The 15,729-nt window shown below is 36.1% G+C and overlaps 1 protein-coding gene across 2 annotated transcripts in view; it reads left to right on the top strand.

Annotated features, from left to right (window-relative positions):
- Positions 1 to 15,729, top strand: part of asap2a (ArfGAP with SH3 domain, ankyrin repeat and PH domain 2a) — a 220,762-nt gene that overhangs the window by 162,799 nt on the left and 42,234 nt on the right. For both annotated transcript variants that reach the window (XM_028796885.2, XM_028796884.2), the window contains exons 5-9: positions 3,044 to 3,093; positions 8,065 to 8,194; positions 11,821 to 11,906; positions 12,000 to 12,075; positions 15,557 to 15,643. In XM_028796885.2, coding sequence (XP_028652718.1) covers positions 3,044 to 3,093; positions 8,065 to 8,194; positions 11,821 to 11,906; positions 12,000 to 12,075; positions 15,557 to 15,643 — 429 coding nt within the window. The remainder of the gene's footprint in view (positions 1 to 3,043; positions 3,094 to 8,064; positions 8,195 to 11,820; positions 11,907 to 11,999; positions 12,076 to 15,556; positions 15,644 to 15,729) is intronic.

Here is a 15,729-nt window from a genome sequence, read left to right as displayed (position 1 = left end):
AGTAAACACAAAATGCAGTTTTTAAATGATGGTGTTTATTATTTAGGGAGAAAAAAAATCCAAACCTACATGGCCCTGTGTGAAAAAGTAATTGCCCCCTTGTTAAAAAATAACCTAACTGTGGTGTATCACACCTGAGTTCAATTTCCGTAGCCACCCCCAGGCCTGATTACTGCCACACCTGTTTCAATCAAGAAATCACTTAAATAGGAGCTGCCTGACACAGAGAAGTAGACCAAAAGCACCTCAAAAGCTAGACATCATGCCAAGATCCAAAGAAATTCAGGAACAAATGAGAACAGAAGTAATTGAGATCTATCAGTCTGGTAAAGGTTATAAAGCCATTTCTAAAGCTTTGGGACTCCAGCGAACCACAGTGAGAGCCATTATCCACAAATGGCAAAAACATGGAACAGTGGTGAACCTTCCCAGGAGTGGCCGGCCGACCAAAATTACCCCAAGAGCGCAGAGACGACTCATCCGAGAGGTCACAAAAGACCCCAGGACAACGTCTAAAGAACTGCAGGCCTCACTTGCCTCAATTAAGGTCAGTGTTCACAACTCCACCATAAGAAAGAGACTGGGCAAAAACGGCCTGCATGGCAGATTTCCAAGACGCAAACCACTGTTAAGCAAAAAGAACATTAGGGCTCATCTCAATTTTGCTAAGAAACATCTCAATGATTGCCAAGACTTTTGGGAAAATACCTTGTGGACTGATGAGTCAAAAGTTGAACTTTTTGGAAGGCAAATGTCCCGTTACATCTGGCGTAAAAGGAACACAGCATTTCAGAAAGAGAACATCATACTAACAGTAAAATATGGTGGTGGTAGTGTGATGGTCTGGGGTTGTTTTGCTGCTTCAGGACCTGGAAGGCTTGCTGTGATAGATGGAACCATGAATTCTACTGTCTACCAAAAAATCCTGAAGGAGAATGTCCGGCCATCTGTTCGTCAACTCAAGCTGAAGCGATCTTGGGTGCTGCAACAGGACAATGACCCAAAACACACCAGCAAATCCACCTCTGAATGGCTGAAGAAAAACAAAATGAAGACTTTGGAGTGGCCTAGTCAAAGTCCTGACCTGAATCCAATTGAGATGCTATGGCATGACCTTAAAAAGGCGGTTCATGCTAGAAAACCCTCAAATAAAGCTGGATTACAACAATTTTGCAAAGATGAGTGGGCCAAAATTCCTCCAGAGCGCTGTAAAAGACTCATTGCAAGTTATCGCAAACGCTTGATTGCAGTTATTGCTGCTAAGGGTGGCCCAACCAGTTATTAGGTTCAGGGGGCAATTACTTTTTCATACAGGGCCATGTAGGTTTGGATTTTTTTTTCTCCCTAAATAATAAAAACCACCATTTACAAACTGCATTTTGTGTTTACTTGTGTTATATTTGACTAATGGTTAAATGTGTTTGATGATCAGAAACATTTTGTGTGACAAACATGCAAAAGAATAAGAAATCAGGAAGGGGGCAAATAGTTTTTCACACCACTGTATATAAACAGTGTAATACTGTATATTGTGACTGTTGCTCAGCTGGCAAAGGCATGTCATAGTCAGAACTGGCCCAAAGGACACACTTGTCATGGAGTGTACAAGTAAAGAAGACCATACTGATTATTGGAGATCTGACTCAAAAAATATAATGAGTAAACACATGTCAAAGGACAGCAGCCTTTATTTATAGTGAGTTCCCTGGAACTGAGTTCTCTTGGAGCAGGAGAGGTGTAAGGAAAGACTGGCAGAACACAGAGGGTCTTAATCAGGATTCCTTGTTACGTTGCTCTTTATGATCTATGACAAGAAATCATGGAACAGTTCTGCTTTACCTGGTCATTTTGTGAATATGAAGGCTCTGAAGTACATTGGGAATCTGAACCTACTGAGGTAGCCCCTAAAGTTTACAGGACATTGCCTGACCACATAAATGCCTGGGTGACTGTTAGAAAATTCAATCTTTTGTATACATTAATTTTCTAAAATTGCTTTATCCCACTTTAGAGTCATGGTGAGATACATCCTAATGGTAAAATATTGTGCAATTAAAATGTAGTTATGCTGATATATTTAGCTTAGTAAACCAAATCTTGATATTTATTGCATACCGCTTATATATATATATATATATATATATATATATATATATATATATATATATATATATATATATATTGAAAGAGTCAGACACACTTGAACTCTTTGCTTGACCCCCTTAAGTGCAGGAGGCATTTTGCAGAGGAGTGAGTATTGAGTGGGGGTGTGTGACTGGGTGAGCTTTCCAATGGTTCCAAGTCCTGGGCTGATTGTTACCTTTCAGCTAATATTTTTGGGATTGGTTTTGCCCCCACATGACCCTTAATTGGATTTAAGATATTACTCAAGATATATGTCAAATGGCACTTTTCAAATGTCCGATAACAAATAAAACATGATTTAGTGTTTTTCTATAGCTAAGCCCATCCCAAGATGCTAAGAACATAAGTAAAATTTATCTATTTTTTTTAAATTTTATTTTACAGTTGGAGCACATGTAGGTTAAGTGATTTGCTAAGGGTCACAGGGAGTGACCTTGGGGAGTGAGCCATGCTGTTTAGAATCCAGGGCTTGGCATTGTAAGCCAGTTCAGAAAATGGACGAATTGATATATGTATCTGAATCCATATATCTGTCTACTCTGAACCCACTTTTTTAGTATAGGGTTGCAGAGAGCAAAGAATAGATGGCAGGATTAACCCAGGTTGCCATGTCATGTGTAAGATAGTTGTTTAACATTCAGTGGCCCAGATTTTTAATTACAAACATTTGAGGCAATCCTTTAGTGTTATATACTCAATGCAGTACATTTCAGCCATTATAGTGATGCATTTGCTTGAATGGACATTTACTCTCTTGTCGTGGCTTCTAGAATACCTGTAGAATAAAAATGAAATGCAATCTATAAATTCAAAATCATTTTACAGTATGTATAATTTGTCCTTTTCACTGTGTCAACAATTAATGAACATCTTTCTTTTTAATTCTTTTTCACCACAGGATCTGAAAAAGCCTTTTGATAAGGCCTGGAAAGATTATGAAACAAAAGTGTAAGATTAATTTATAGTATTCACTTATTGTCATGTATTATTTTTATAAATGAATGGAATGAATCTAATGGGAGCACATTACGGCAAACAACCCTTTATTTCCCAGATACATTTAGTTTATTAAGTTATTTTCATTCACTTTAATAACACAAACACACTGAAATGTGAGTCCATGTATTGGTTGCAGGATTTTTAGAGCATTTGTGTTAAAATGTGTTGTGCTATATTTTACAAGCTGCAAAGGACATTCTTTACTGAAAGGGTAATTTGACATGTCATATATCCAAAAATAATAAGTATTTATATTGCATTATGGTCTGGATTTGCTTGAAGAATCCTTTTAAACACTGACTCTGCCACAAGTGTTATTAGTTTGTGATTAAATGAACTCCAAAACAAAACAAAAAAAAGATATTGAAGAGGAGTGTTTCTTGAGAGAGCTTTCAGGATATTTTACTGTACTTATTAGTTCTGATCTTAATATTCTTCAGCAAGGCTTGGCAAGCTACAGTATATTTAGTGACATGAATGAAAGTTTAAGTGTAGTCACGTGTGGTATTAGCTACAGAGCAATACTACATGCAGGATACCTTCACTGCCCAGAAAATAAAAAATACCTATAGTAGTTATGCAGTAATGTACAAAAAGAAGTAATTACTTAAATATATAGTAATAATTTGTGCACTTTTTGTTCCATTTCTAGTAGAGAAGCTGATTTCAGTTAAGTTTCCCTTTTCTAGGAGTTAATATTGCTCTTTTGTGCTGCAAGCTGACCAACATGCATTGTCCAAGATCTCTTTTTATTTCCAGACATAAAGGGATGAAAACCTTAAATGCAAATGCAACTTTGGCCCCCACAGCGTAAAACTGGTTTGATTCCACCGTATATGTATATGTTTTGGTTTGAAGTCAATTTAGAAGTTGCAAGCCTATGCTATATTTGGGTGCTCCTCATGTCAGCCAAGCAGTCTTCAATTGTTGTAATTGGCACAAATGCTACTTATATGAACTTTACCAGCGTCTGTGGCTTTGTCCAGTGAAATGGTTTTAAGCAGTAGTTGTAATGCACTTTGAATAAATAATATTTTGTCTCTATATGGTTAATTTTCTAAACACCCTCTGACCTACAAAATGATTGGAAGACTGTGGTCAAAATTAGATGTATGTCAGCAGGACTGCAGAGTTAGTTTTTAGGCTATGTGTGTATTTTGTAAATATATATTATCAGGGTGTTCCAGAGAATGCCCAGAATGTTCCCTTAAATATCCTTTCTGTGATTTAAGAGCTGTCATTGAAAAGCCTTTCAGTATTTTTCACCTGACAATATGCCTTGCAAAACATTTTAGATCCTTATACTTTTTCACATTTTGCTGTTGCAACTCCTATTTGTGGAAACATTTGAAGTACATTTTAATATTCTGTACCTGCTGTGCAGATGTAAATTAAACATACAAAAGAAATATTATGACACAGATAAGTAAAAACTTTGAAAACAAGCATTGTTGTGAAAGTTTGCAGACATTTTGCTGTGTATCAGCTAAGCTGCACAAAATTATCTTCAAAAAACACTTTACTAATCGAGTGAAATTTACATGCATAGTACTTATGATTTACGAATGAAAAAAAAAACTATGGGTTTTCTAGGCTAGAAAATCAATTTCAGATAAAAACACAATAATGAAGACCAAACAGGCTTTAAGTCAAACTAGGAATTAAGTAATTAAAAACATAACAATACTTTAGTCTATAAATATACGTGTGATCACACATAACCTTTGGGTATATCTGCATTGTACTCTATGAATCCATCTATTTAAATATAGCAACTAGACAAAGAAAAATTAGCAATAGGTATCACTGGGAGGCCAGTGGTAACACTGAGTGAAATCAGACTTTTCAATTGCTAAAACAGGAGAAAATGTCTCTTGAGTCAACGATATCAAGTTACTTCATAATTTTGAGTTTCTTGGCAAAAACCAAAAATTCGAAGAAAAATCTGGAACATAATATAAATGTAAGGAAGCTTTTAAAAATAAATCTTTAGTTCACTTGTTTCTACAATAGTGCTTTCCTGGCCATAACTGCATGTTGCCAGCAGACAGAGGGCACAAGAAATATATCCACCATGGTGGGTGGCCAGCAGTGTTGCGCATGAACTAGTTCAAAAGAGCGCATTCATTGAACAAGCTCATTTTTCTAATAATAGTGAACTTAGCGTAATGTATTTGCAAGTGAAGAACTTGAATGTGAGCTAGTTCAGTTTTATGTGACATTCTAGATCTGGTTTAGGTCCAGATTAAATGTTTTGTCTTACCCTGTAATGTAAGGGTGAAGCTGAATCCGAATACGGTATTCGGATAAGCACAAATAGTGGATTTTTATGAATGTTTATTTCATACGAATTTGTTGCCATTTATTTGTATGCTGAAAAAATAATGTAAAATCAAATGGGCACTGTCTATATCTGCCTGGTTGTGCTTAAGCTGCACCCCTGCTGACACGAGCACACAGTGAATCTCTGCTTTCGTTTTTAGGAAAACATTGTACTTCACGAGGCCGCTTTATATTTTTTCCTGTTGGACATGCAATATGAGATGCAAATTTTGACTGGCAGCGTAATAGGTTAGTTCACCTACACGCTGGTTCCACAGTCACCATTTGTGTCACACAGTTGGAAATAGAGTAGTAATTTAAATGTATACTTGCATCCATTTAACTTTTTTTTTTTGACCGGGAGGATATTAGCATATATGGTTATATGTGTTTGTTGCTGGGTATAACTCAATAAAGTGTACAGTATATAGATAAAAAAATTCTTCAAAATTATTGTATTTTATTCAAGAACACTATAATAGCCTAATATAAGGCATGCAAAATTGAAAAGTAAACTCATGGGTCATTTATTCTCACTCCTTAAAAAATACAAAATGAACTGAACATGAACTAGTTCAAAATTGAAATGGTGAAATATGAACGTGAATTTATTCATTTTAATCTGTGTGAACTGAACTCTGAGCTAGTTCTTGTGAGGTATGAACTTGCACAGCACTGGTGGCCAGCCTATATAACTTCTGAAATTTGTGGTATGTTAAACATACTGTATGTAGTTTAAACCAAGCTCAGTACATCATCCAAAAGACCCATAGTGTTGGCAACATCACACAATGAGGATGGATCTCCTCAGAAGGTGATGGAAAGCAACTAAGACTAATGAAAAAATAATAATAATAAAATATCCAGAATATAGGGTAAGTGAAAGTACTAGAAAAATTGTTTCAATCTGCAGAAGATAAAAGCTCACCAGAATACTGAACCAAAACGTAAGGTCTATGTTATATTCGAGTGGCATAAAAATAAGGTAAAGGTATTTCAGTGAAAACTTAACTCATTTGTAGAGTTTGTGCTACATATATAAACATTGGTCATAAGAGACACTCAGACAATGATTCATTCTCAGATCATGATTCTATTAACTTCCTAAACCTATATTTCCACTGCAAAATTACGAAATTTGAGAATTTTCTGAGCACAATGAGTACAATGCAGGTATTCTCTTTAGATAGTGATGCCATTCCATCACAGGACACAGTCACTTATTTTCAGTAACGGTTTTCTAGGCAAGTTAAGATACACCAATTAACCTAATAGTTTTGAGCCACCAGTTAACTTAACACTCACATCTTTGGGATGTGGAGGAAAAATGGACTTCCCAAAGATTAAAACAAACAGACATGAGGAAAAACAGTAGCCTGGCTAAGATTTGAATCAAGAACCTTAGAGATGGGAGGTCATTATGCCATCCATTTATGTAGTCATTAAACAGTTTTGTTTCCTGTTAATGTTTGGAAATATTTATTGTAAGGCTTTGTTCGCCCACCCCCTTCCCCCCAAAGAGGGCACGATACATGCCAGCCAATTCGCGTCTCTGTTGCTCGTGTTGTGAAGGCAAGGGCTAGGGCTGACCACACGCTAAGGGGATGCGGACGGATCAGCTGCTGGCTTGCTGCTCCTGTTGCTGAGCTGCGTGTTCTGCTTGTCGCGCTGCACATCGATCATTTAAAAGCTTGTACAGCAGCTGTCCTTTTGTCTCACTGCCTTGTCTCGCGGGACATTAAAGTGTCTCTCGCTGGACATTAAAGTGTCTCTCGCGGTACATCAAAGTGTCTTCCGAGAAGATCACGTCTCGACCCAAGATTTTTTTATTATAGTAGAGAGATATCTTGTTAGGTCTGAACATTTGGGTTTTGAATTAAATATTACATTTAGAAATATGTGTTTTGTAATTTCACTCTAAGGAACGTCAAAAGACACATCTGAATGCTTTTACAAGGCATAATGTACCTTGCTGTTAGGAGTTTGCTTTGAAGTTGGGCAGACTGCATTCTGACAGTTGCCTCTAATAGAGTAGTAACTTTGTTCTTGTTAAACCATTACTAAATAATTTCTTAATAAACCTTAAGAAAAGCAAAAAATATTTTAGTAAGATGGCATACTGATATTCTATAATGCCATCTTTGGGAAGCATGTTGCAAATTCATGTAGCGTTCAGAGGACTTTGACCACCCCGTTACCATTAACGTTTTGACTTCTAATTGTTTTGTAGGCCAGAACATCTACACATGGAATGGTACATATTCATAACAACAATTTGATAAGCTTGCTTTTATTTGCCAGAATGAATTTTAAAAGCTGGCCTCAGAATCACTGCATTTATCACCAGAGTTTTTCAGCATCAAATGTGCGCTTTTAAAAATAGCTGTTGTAGTAACGCATGAAACACATGAAATGCATTTTTTGAGCTGACAAATTCTGACAAACATAAGTAATTAGTGCATTTTTGGGATGCCTTATAATACCACTCTGAAGGAATGGCCCCTTTCCCTGTGCATGATGTGGTTTTATTTTTCTCCCTGAGTGCATGAGTGGGAGATGCATCCTATTTAATAATGAGTCATGGACTCTTCCTTGCAGTACTAAGATAGAGAAAGAGAAGAAAGAACATGCAAAGCAGCATGGGATGATTCGGACTGAAATCAGCGGGGCAGAACTTGCTGAGGAAATGGAAAAGGAAAGGCGATTCTTTCAGCTACAGATGTGTGAGGTGAGCAATAATTATTGTGTGCACAGTACATATACCAAACCTAAATCAGCATATATTTAAAAACGTTGTAGGATCACAATCTATCAGGTCAACATCTAATGTTTAATTTTCACGCCAGATGGATAGATATTAATACGTTACCTTTGTTTGCATTTATTGTGTTTTTAAGGGATTATCCATCAAGATTTTAGAACCAATTGGTACAGAGCATTTTACATAATCTTAAGGACTCAAATGCCATTTTAATAGCTAGCAGCAAGCTTTCAGAATATAGTCTTTAAATTTTATGTTAGATGTTGCTTTCGAAGGGTTTGCATATCAGTTTCTTTGTTAATAATGTGAAGTGTTTTAAAAATAAAAATTAATACATGGCAATCAAATATGTGCTTTCTTCGAGCATAAACTTATCCTTTAACTTGGTTCAATCTGAGCTTGTGTCTGCATGTCAAAAATAGTTGGCAGACATGTCTGAGTCAACATACTCATTTGGCTGAACTGGCTAGACATTACTACATTTGCTAGTTTATGATTTTTTTGTGGTGTTTAGCTTATTATGGGCAAAATTCTTTTAATACAGTAATAAACAACAATGTGTGAAAGCAATATGGTAACTCGCCTACACCTTTCATGTAGTCATCTAGAAACTTGAAATCTTGGTGTTGGCAGCTGTCAAGCACTATAACAGAATGCTGGCTCAGTTGTTTGTAAAATAAATTTCTCTGCAGGGCTTTGTACAATTTCTATACCTATCCTCTGTTAATTACTAAGATAAAATACCACGCATTCAAAGTTGTAGAGCAATAAGTGAGGAAAAATTGCATTTTTGCTATTATTGTACTGTGTATAATGACAAAAACAAAGAGAGGTTTGGGGATCCACCCTATATACTTGGAAAATGGTTGGTTTTGTAGAGAGGTCTTTACAGACATCAATTCCAAACTGAACCGTCGCTTCTTACAAAATGGCTGCTGTAAATATATGACAAACAGGAAATGATGACAGAGATGAGTATAGTCTTGGAATCGGATGTGGCGTCATGAGGAGGTGGGATCTTGTGCCATGGAAGTGGAAGTGGTAAGTGGAGACTGGGAGCCGGAAGAGGGCTTAGAATGCTGGGTCTTCTGTAGGTCTACAGGGGAAAAGGAGAAAAAGTTAGAGTATAGGCGGAGTGGTGGCTCTGAGGCTAAGGATGTGCCCTGATATCCTGAAGGTTGCCGGTTCGAATCCCCGTCACTGCCAAAAAAATGCCACTGCTCTGCTGGGCCCTTGAGCAAGGCCCTTAACCTGTAATTGCTCCAGGGGCGCTGTACAATGGCTGACCCTGCGCTCTGACCCCAAGGGGTATGCAAAAACTACCAAATTCCTAATACAAGAAATTGTATAAGGCGAAATAAAGAACAAAAAAAAAAAACCCCAGTCTGGAGTGGAAATACAAGTGTTTGAGCCCATAAGTTTTCTCCCATGTGCACATGTGTGGCAACTGTAACTCCTCCCAAGCTGAGATTACTCTGAGTACTTGAATACCACTTGTATATTCCATATACTGTATATGCAGCTTTAGACTCCTGTTATGTCATATCATAGTTTTTTGTCAAATCTTCTCAAACACTGGCTGAGGCAGAACTAAAAATATATTGAAAAGCATTCAATTGCATGGATTCCTGTGAGTTGTATTGTGTTGTGCCTGATACTGTTTACAATATCAAAGTCTTTTATAGACCTAGACTGGGTGCAACATAGAAATTCAATCCAAACTTTGTGAGACCATTCAGTCTATCTGCTTCAGGGGATTTGTCAGTCATTAGGTCATCAGATTAGACCTAGGTTGAGTACTTCTAGAAATTAAGCAAGATTTCTAAATCGGTAGTATCTTTGGATACAAATACAATAGAACAGTGGTTTAATTCATTAGTTTTTTTTATTTTATATACTCCCACTCCCATACTTTATATACTGTATAATCCCAAAGGGGACATTGTCTTTTTGTGTGACCGTTTGGAGGTCAGAGTTCAGGGTCGGCCATTGTACAGTGCACCTGTAGCAATTTTCAGGTTAAGGACCTTACTCAAGGTCACATCCCCAGCCTCAGACCTGCCACTCTGCCCTTACCCTCCATGAATCATTTTATTAAGAGACAAATGCTTGACAGAAAGCAATAGTTAGAGTCGAATTAAACTAGAATTCATTCACAATACTCATGTGAAAAAGTTTCAGAAATATTCAGTAGTTTATCATATTCCACCAAAATCAGGGTATAGCATATACACTATAGAAGACAAAGAAAAGAACATCAACATTTAGAATATTGAACTACTTCACCTTGTTTTTCGCATTCACTGATGTTTGAGGATTTGTTTGTGATCAAAAGACCCTGCTCCTTTACAACAGAGCTGGTAGCAGAAATTGAAATGGAGCAGATGTGCCAATTTGTAAAGTGACATTTGAACAGTACACTGTGAAACATAATGTGTGTGTAGTATGTAATGTATTGTACACAATGTTTCTTTTACACATATGGTGCTCGTGGGATATGTTGACAGAATTAAGAAGGTATTGTCTGGAGCACCAAAGCATCTAATGAATATTGAAGCCACCTGTGCTATAAAAATGATTTTCCTGGGAGTTACAGGAAGCTTAATCGTTTCAGTGAGATTTAGAAAAAAAATGTGGATTACTGAAGTGCAATAATCCTCTTTAAAGACAGGTTTTAATGCTTTTCATTTTGTAGTGAAATTGTGAAAGGATGAAGCAGATCATCACCACCACAGAATAACACAAAGGCCAGAAGAGTCATTTCCTTAAAATGCTTCTCTGGAAGCAAATCAAAAACACATTTTTTGAATACGGACTCATCTTTTAATTATTAGAACAGCTTGGTATGCTAATGTTAGGCTGATATCTAGAAGGCGTGTCAGCTAGCATGCACATCTCGTGTTTCTTTTTTTTTTTCTTCCTTCATTATTCTTCAGAAAATAGCTTTGCTAGACTGCAACTACAAACCCACTGCACAAACCTGATTTCTAAGGATTATTTGCCTAAGATCATATGTTCTGTAGCTATTCCCACCTTAGTATGGCAGTTCTTGCTACTGAGTTGTACACTCATATTGAATTTTTGGCAAGTTTGCATTTGTCTTCAGTACTCATTTCATTGTTGTAATTACTTTTGCAGAGATATGTTTTCACTTTGACATTAAAAAGTCTTTTTCTGATCATCAATGTTAATAAAAGTCAAATTACATCCACTATAATTCAGTGCTGTGTAATAATAAAATGTAAAAACTTACAAATTCTCTTTATTGGCATTGTATGTTTAGCAGCATCAAGTACAAGAAAGAAATCAACTCATGCAGGGCCACACTTATTCATGCTACTCTTATCTGGACTCAGTAATTAATCCCCAATGTTTTTGGGAATGTAGGAGAGGAAAATCAAGAGTACCTTTAGAGAAACTCGTAAAGAAATGGGAAAAACATGCAAACTGTACAGAGATAATAAGATACAGTATTAGATCTCTGATACTGGAACTATGAGGCAGCAAAGGTAACCACTGTGTCATCATACCCTGTTCGCAATATAGAAAATATATTTCATTTTTCATCACCTCTTATTTTAACTGTTTTGCAGTATCTTCTGAAAGTTAATGAGATCAAGATCAAGAAAGGAGTTGACTTGCTTCAGAATCTTATTAAGTACTTTCATGCCCAATGCAAGTAAGCCTTTTAAATTGTCGCCTAGACTGTTTTCACGACCTATGCAGTTGCTTCCATTTTTTAGTGATGTACTAATAACATTTATGCTTCCAGTTTCTTTCAGGATGGACTGAAAGCTGTGGAAAGCCTTAAGCCATCAATGGAAAAGCTGGCTACAGATTTGCATGCGGTAAAAGAACATGTGCAATTGGATAAAACATAAAATGAATATCACTTTTGCAAAGTGTCTGTTCTTGCTAATATTCAAGATAGCAGGTCATGTGTTTGAGCAAAGACTGGCTTTGAAACCAGGTCACTGTCTGTGTGAACTTTGTACATTCTCCCTATGCCTTGTTGTACTCTGGTTTGCACTTGTATCCTAAAGACTCAAAGATGTGGTTAAAGGTTGACTCTAAATTGGCTCTGACTTGACTGGACATGGATGTGTGTGTGCGTGTGTGTGTGTGTGTGTGTGTGTGCGTGTGCGTGTGTGTGTGTGTGTGCTTGTGATCTGTATGAGACTGGCGTCCAATCCAAGGCTGATTCTTACTTAGCACTCAGCACTACTAGCATGAGCATTGGCACTCTGCTACTCTGAAATGGAAAAACTGGAATCTGAAAATGTAATATAAAAAAATAATTCTCTTGCCCATTTTAATTGTGAAACTTCTCTTGTTAAGTAGAAAGGAGACTTTTAATCACCTATCAAAATTATTTTTTTCTTCTTGTTTTAATGCAATCAATGTGGCCTTTTTGCCCCTCTAAATTTAATTTGGTGTGTATGGTGTTAGTTGCTTTGTTAATGACTATGAGCCAGTTTTATATGTGCCTATCACAATGCCCATTTTTGGAATTTGCTGAGCACATCTTTGCACAGCTACCTATGTGGCATTCTAATGCTTCAAGCACAAAAAAAGAACTGACTGTAACAGTGTACAAGTCCAAACTCTATTAATACGAGCACTGAAAATATCTATAAAACTTAATTACATTTTTTTGCCTAATTCAAACTGTATATTTATCATATCTAATATATTAATTCACCCTGCCATGTTCAATGTTTAAGACTACCTTGTTTTTTAACTGAATAGCTGTTGTATTTGCAGCTTTCACTCATCACCTCATCCTTCCTCAAGACACATTCACCTCAATGCTGGTCAGAGTGACAAAATAGTAAAAAACATAATTTTGTTTTAACACTGATATGATTTCTTGAAACTGGGTACAGAAAGACAAAATATTATCAATAGGAGAGGTACAATAAGATCTAGTTCTTGACGAGTGAGGAGATCCTAAATGTTGAGCTTTCTAGGTGACCTGGTTCTGGGAAAAAGTCCAAAGGATGGACAACTTAATGAATTCCAGCAGGACAGACAGATGAATCCTCTTCTTATTTAAATACTGTCTGCAAAACTTTTTTCCAATAAAAGATGCAGATTACTGGAGTATGCCTTATTCCCCTGCTGTTTGTTATAATCAGAACAAGTGAAAGAAGATTTGCCTGGCTTTCAACTCTGTCTCTATCTAATATCCATAGTACAAGCTAATTACCTTTATTGGTAACTTTTATTGAGTTTATGTGCCTCCATAACAGTTTAAATCACAGTGATATTCTGATTATTTATTACTAGGTATATGACATTTCTTTGATATCATTGCTAAGCATACAGTAAATCACCATTTACAAAAACACAAATAAGGAAAATGCTTTTCACTGAACATCCAATTTCTTCATTGTCTTGCATAGTTTTTGTCATCTAGTCAGTGGGAATTAGAAATTTTCTTCAGTTTATTTTTTAAGCTCACTGTATTTCACTGCTTGCTTCCCATATCAAAAACTGCTTTTAATTAATTTCTTAAAAATCTACTGTAATTAAAGGTTGTTGATAAATGTTTGTATGCTTATTGCTTGTCTAGTTTTGCACATAATAAAGATTTATGTTTGCCTGCTGCACACATATATTGATTAATCATTTGTCATAAGTACGTAAAACTATATAAATCATTTTTAATTCAGCTGATATTAATATATACTATCTATTATAACATTCTCAAACTCAATTAGTCCATGATAGGGAGAGGGCAGGTGAAGCCAGAATTACTGTAGTCTATCCTGGCAGCACTGAACACAAGGCACCAACAAACCCTATCTGGCTTATCAGTCCATTACAGTACTCACTCATGCACTCTCCCAGTCCCTCTAAAACATCAATTAACCTATATGTTAAGAATGGGGGCTCAGGGTCAGGGGTAAATGCAGAAAATGCCACACAACCACAGGAATAATATGCAGCCTCCACAATAATGTTTAAGTGTAAGGCTCAGACCCATGATGCTGAATCACTGTGCCATCTTGTGGTCTTGAATTAGTATTTAATAATATTTGAGTAGTACCCATAGCAACATTATAAAAAGATGAATATCAGGACCACAGCCACCTTAACCAGGGTGCAGAAAGTAAAAAGAGTATACCCTTGCACTATGAAATAAGGGGGTTCTGTCATCCATCATCATTTTAGCTTAGCTGTCATTAATCATAAAGTTTGAAGCATTAGAATTGGCAACATTTCAGTGACAGTAGGATTGCGACTTCTTTCAACTATTAGCAGCTTAGAAACTCTTCTTTTTCTCCATGTTTTCTTCATCACTGCATGATATGATTACTAAATGCAAGATGTTTAGAGGCAATTATTACATCCATTGATTTATCAATTTTCCTAACATTTTAACCAGCTCAGTTGCTGAAAGCTAATTTCAATCCCATTAGCACTGAGTACGATGGGGAATCAGCTGATAATAGGACACCAGTTCATTACGTGGAATATCTTCAAACATGCCTATTCTTATATATTTTAGTTTACATTGTTTTTAATACTTTAAAATGGTTTAAATAAGTATTAAGACGGTGACCTATATATCACAACGTTAGTGTGTTCATAATATTTAAGAAAATAATCTATGGTCTTTTAAATCACCACCACAGTTCTCAATACAGCAAAGCAAATTGTAGTCCATAAGTTTTCAGCCTCCATGATGTGTGATCCAGTCATAAAAGTCAGCTCTATTGGAGTCACTTTCTTTTCACATGTTTTATTTATTTACCTGCAACAAACAGTTGCTGCTCCCAAACCCTAACTCCTTCACAGTCTACTGTGCTAGGTGCATTATTTTTGATAATTGTATTCACAAAATATTGTTTTCTTTTTCAAAGAGATGGCAAATCAACTTTTTTTTTGTTCAGCTCAGTGTCACAGGTTTTTGAAGGCTGTACTGACAGCATCAAGTGTATGGCAAAGCACAGTCATTGTTACTTAGTAACATCAGAGCCTCCAATCAACATTTTTGGAGAAAAACTGAAGTGACAATAAAAAAATGTGCAATAGGAGACCATGTGTAATCCTCGCAGACAGTGACCAAGCTGAAATTCAGATTTAATCACTCAATGTTGGTTACACCATTTTATAGTTTCATTTTAATATTGGAGTTGATGATTAGAAGGAGGAACCTTAATATAAAAATCTATTTAAAAACATATATAGTAATTGAATCCAGTGTTGACAAATTAAGCATATACAATATGTACTGTACAATAACATAATAATGTGTTTCCAAACTAAAATGCTGGGCTCACCATCAGATCTCCTTTAGTTACTATTATACTGTCTCTTTAGATAAAGCAAGTTCAAGATGAAGAAAGAAAACAGCTGACCCAGCTTAGAGATGTCCTGAAGTCTGCCTTGCAGGTCGAACAGAAAGAGGTAAGTGCAGATGTTCACTTTTATCTTTTATTATATTTGGACTTTAAACTGGACTTTTTTGTTACCATTATCAAGTTTAGAATGTA

The sequence above is a fragment of the Erpetoichthys calabaricus genome, chromosome 3 (assembly GCF_900747795.2).
Source record: "Erpetoichthys calabaricus chromosome 3, fErpCal1.3, whole genome shotgun sequence".
Lineage (NCBI taxonomy): Eukaryota > Metazoa > Chordata > Cladistia > Polypteriformes > Polypteridae > Erpetoichthys > Erpetoichthys calabaricus.
The sequence above is the reverse complement of the archived record's forward strand: the minus strand, read 5'-3'. Positions and strand labels throughout refer to the sequence as shown.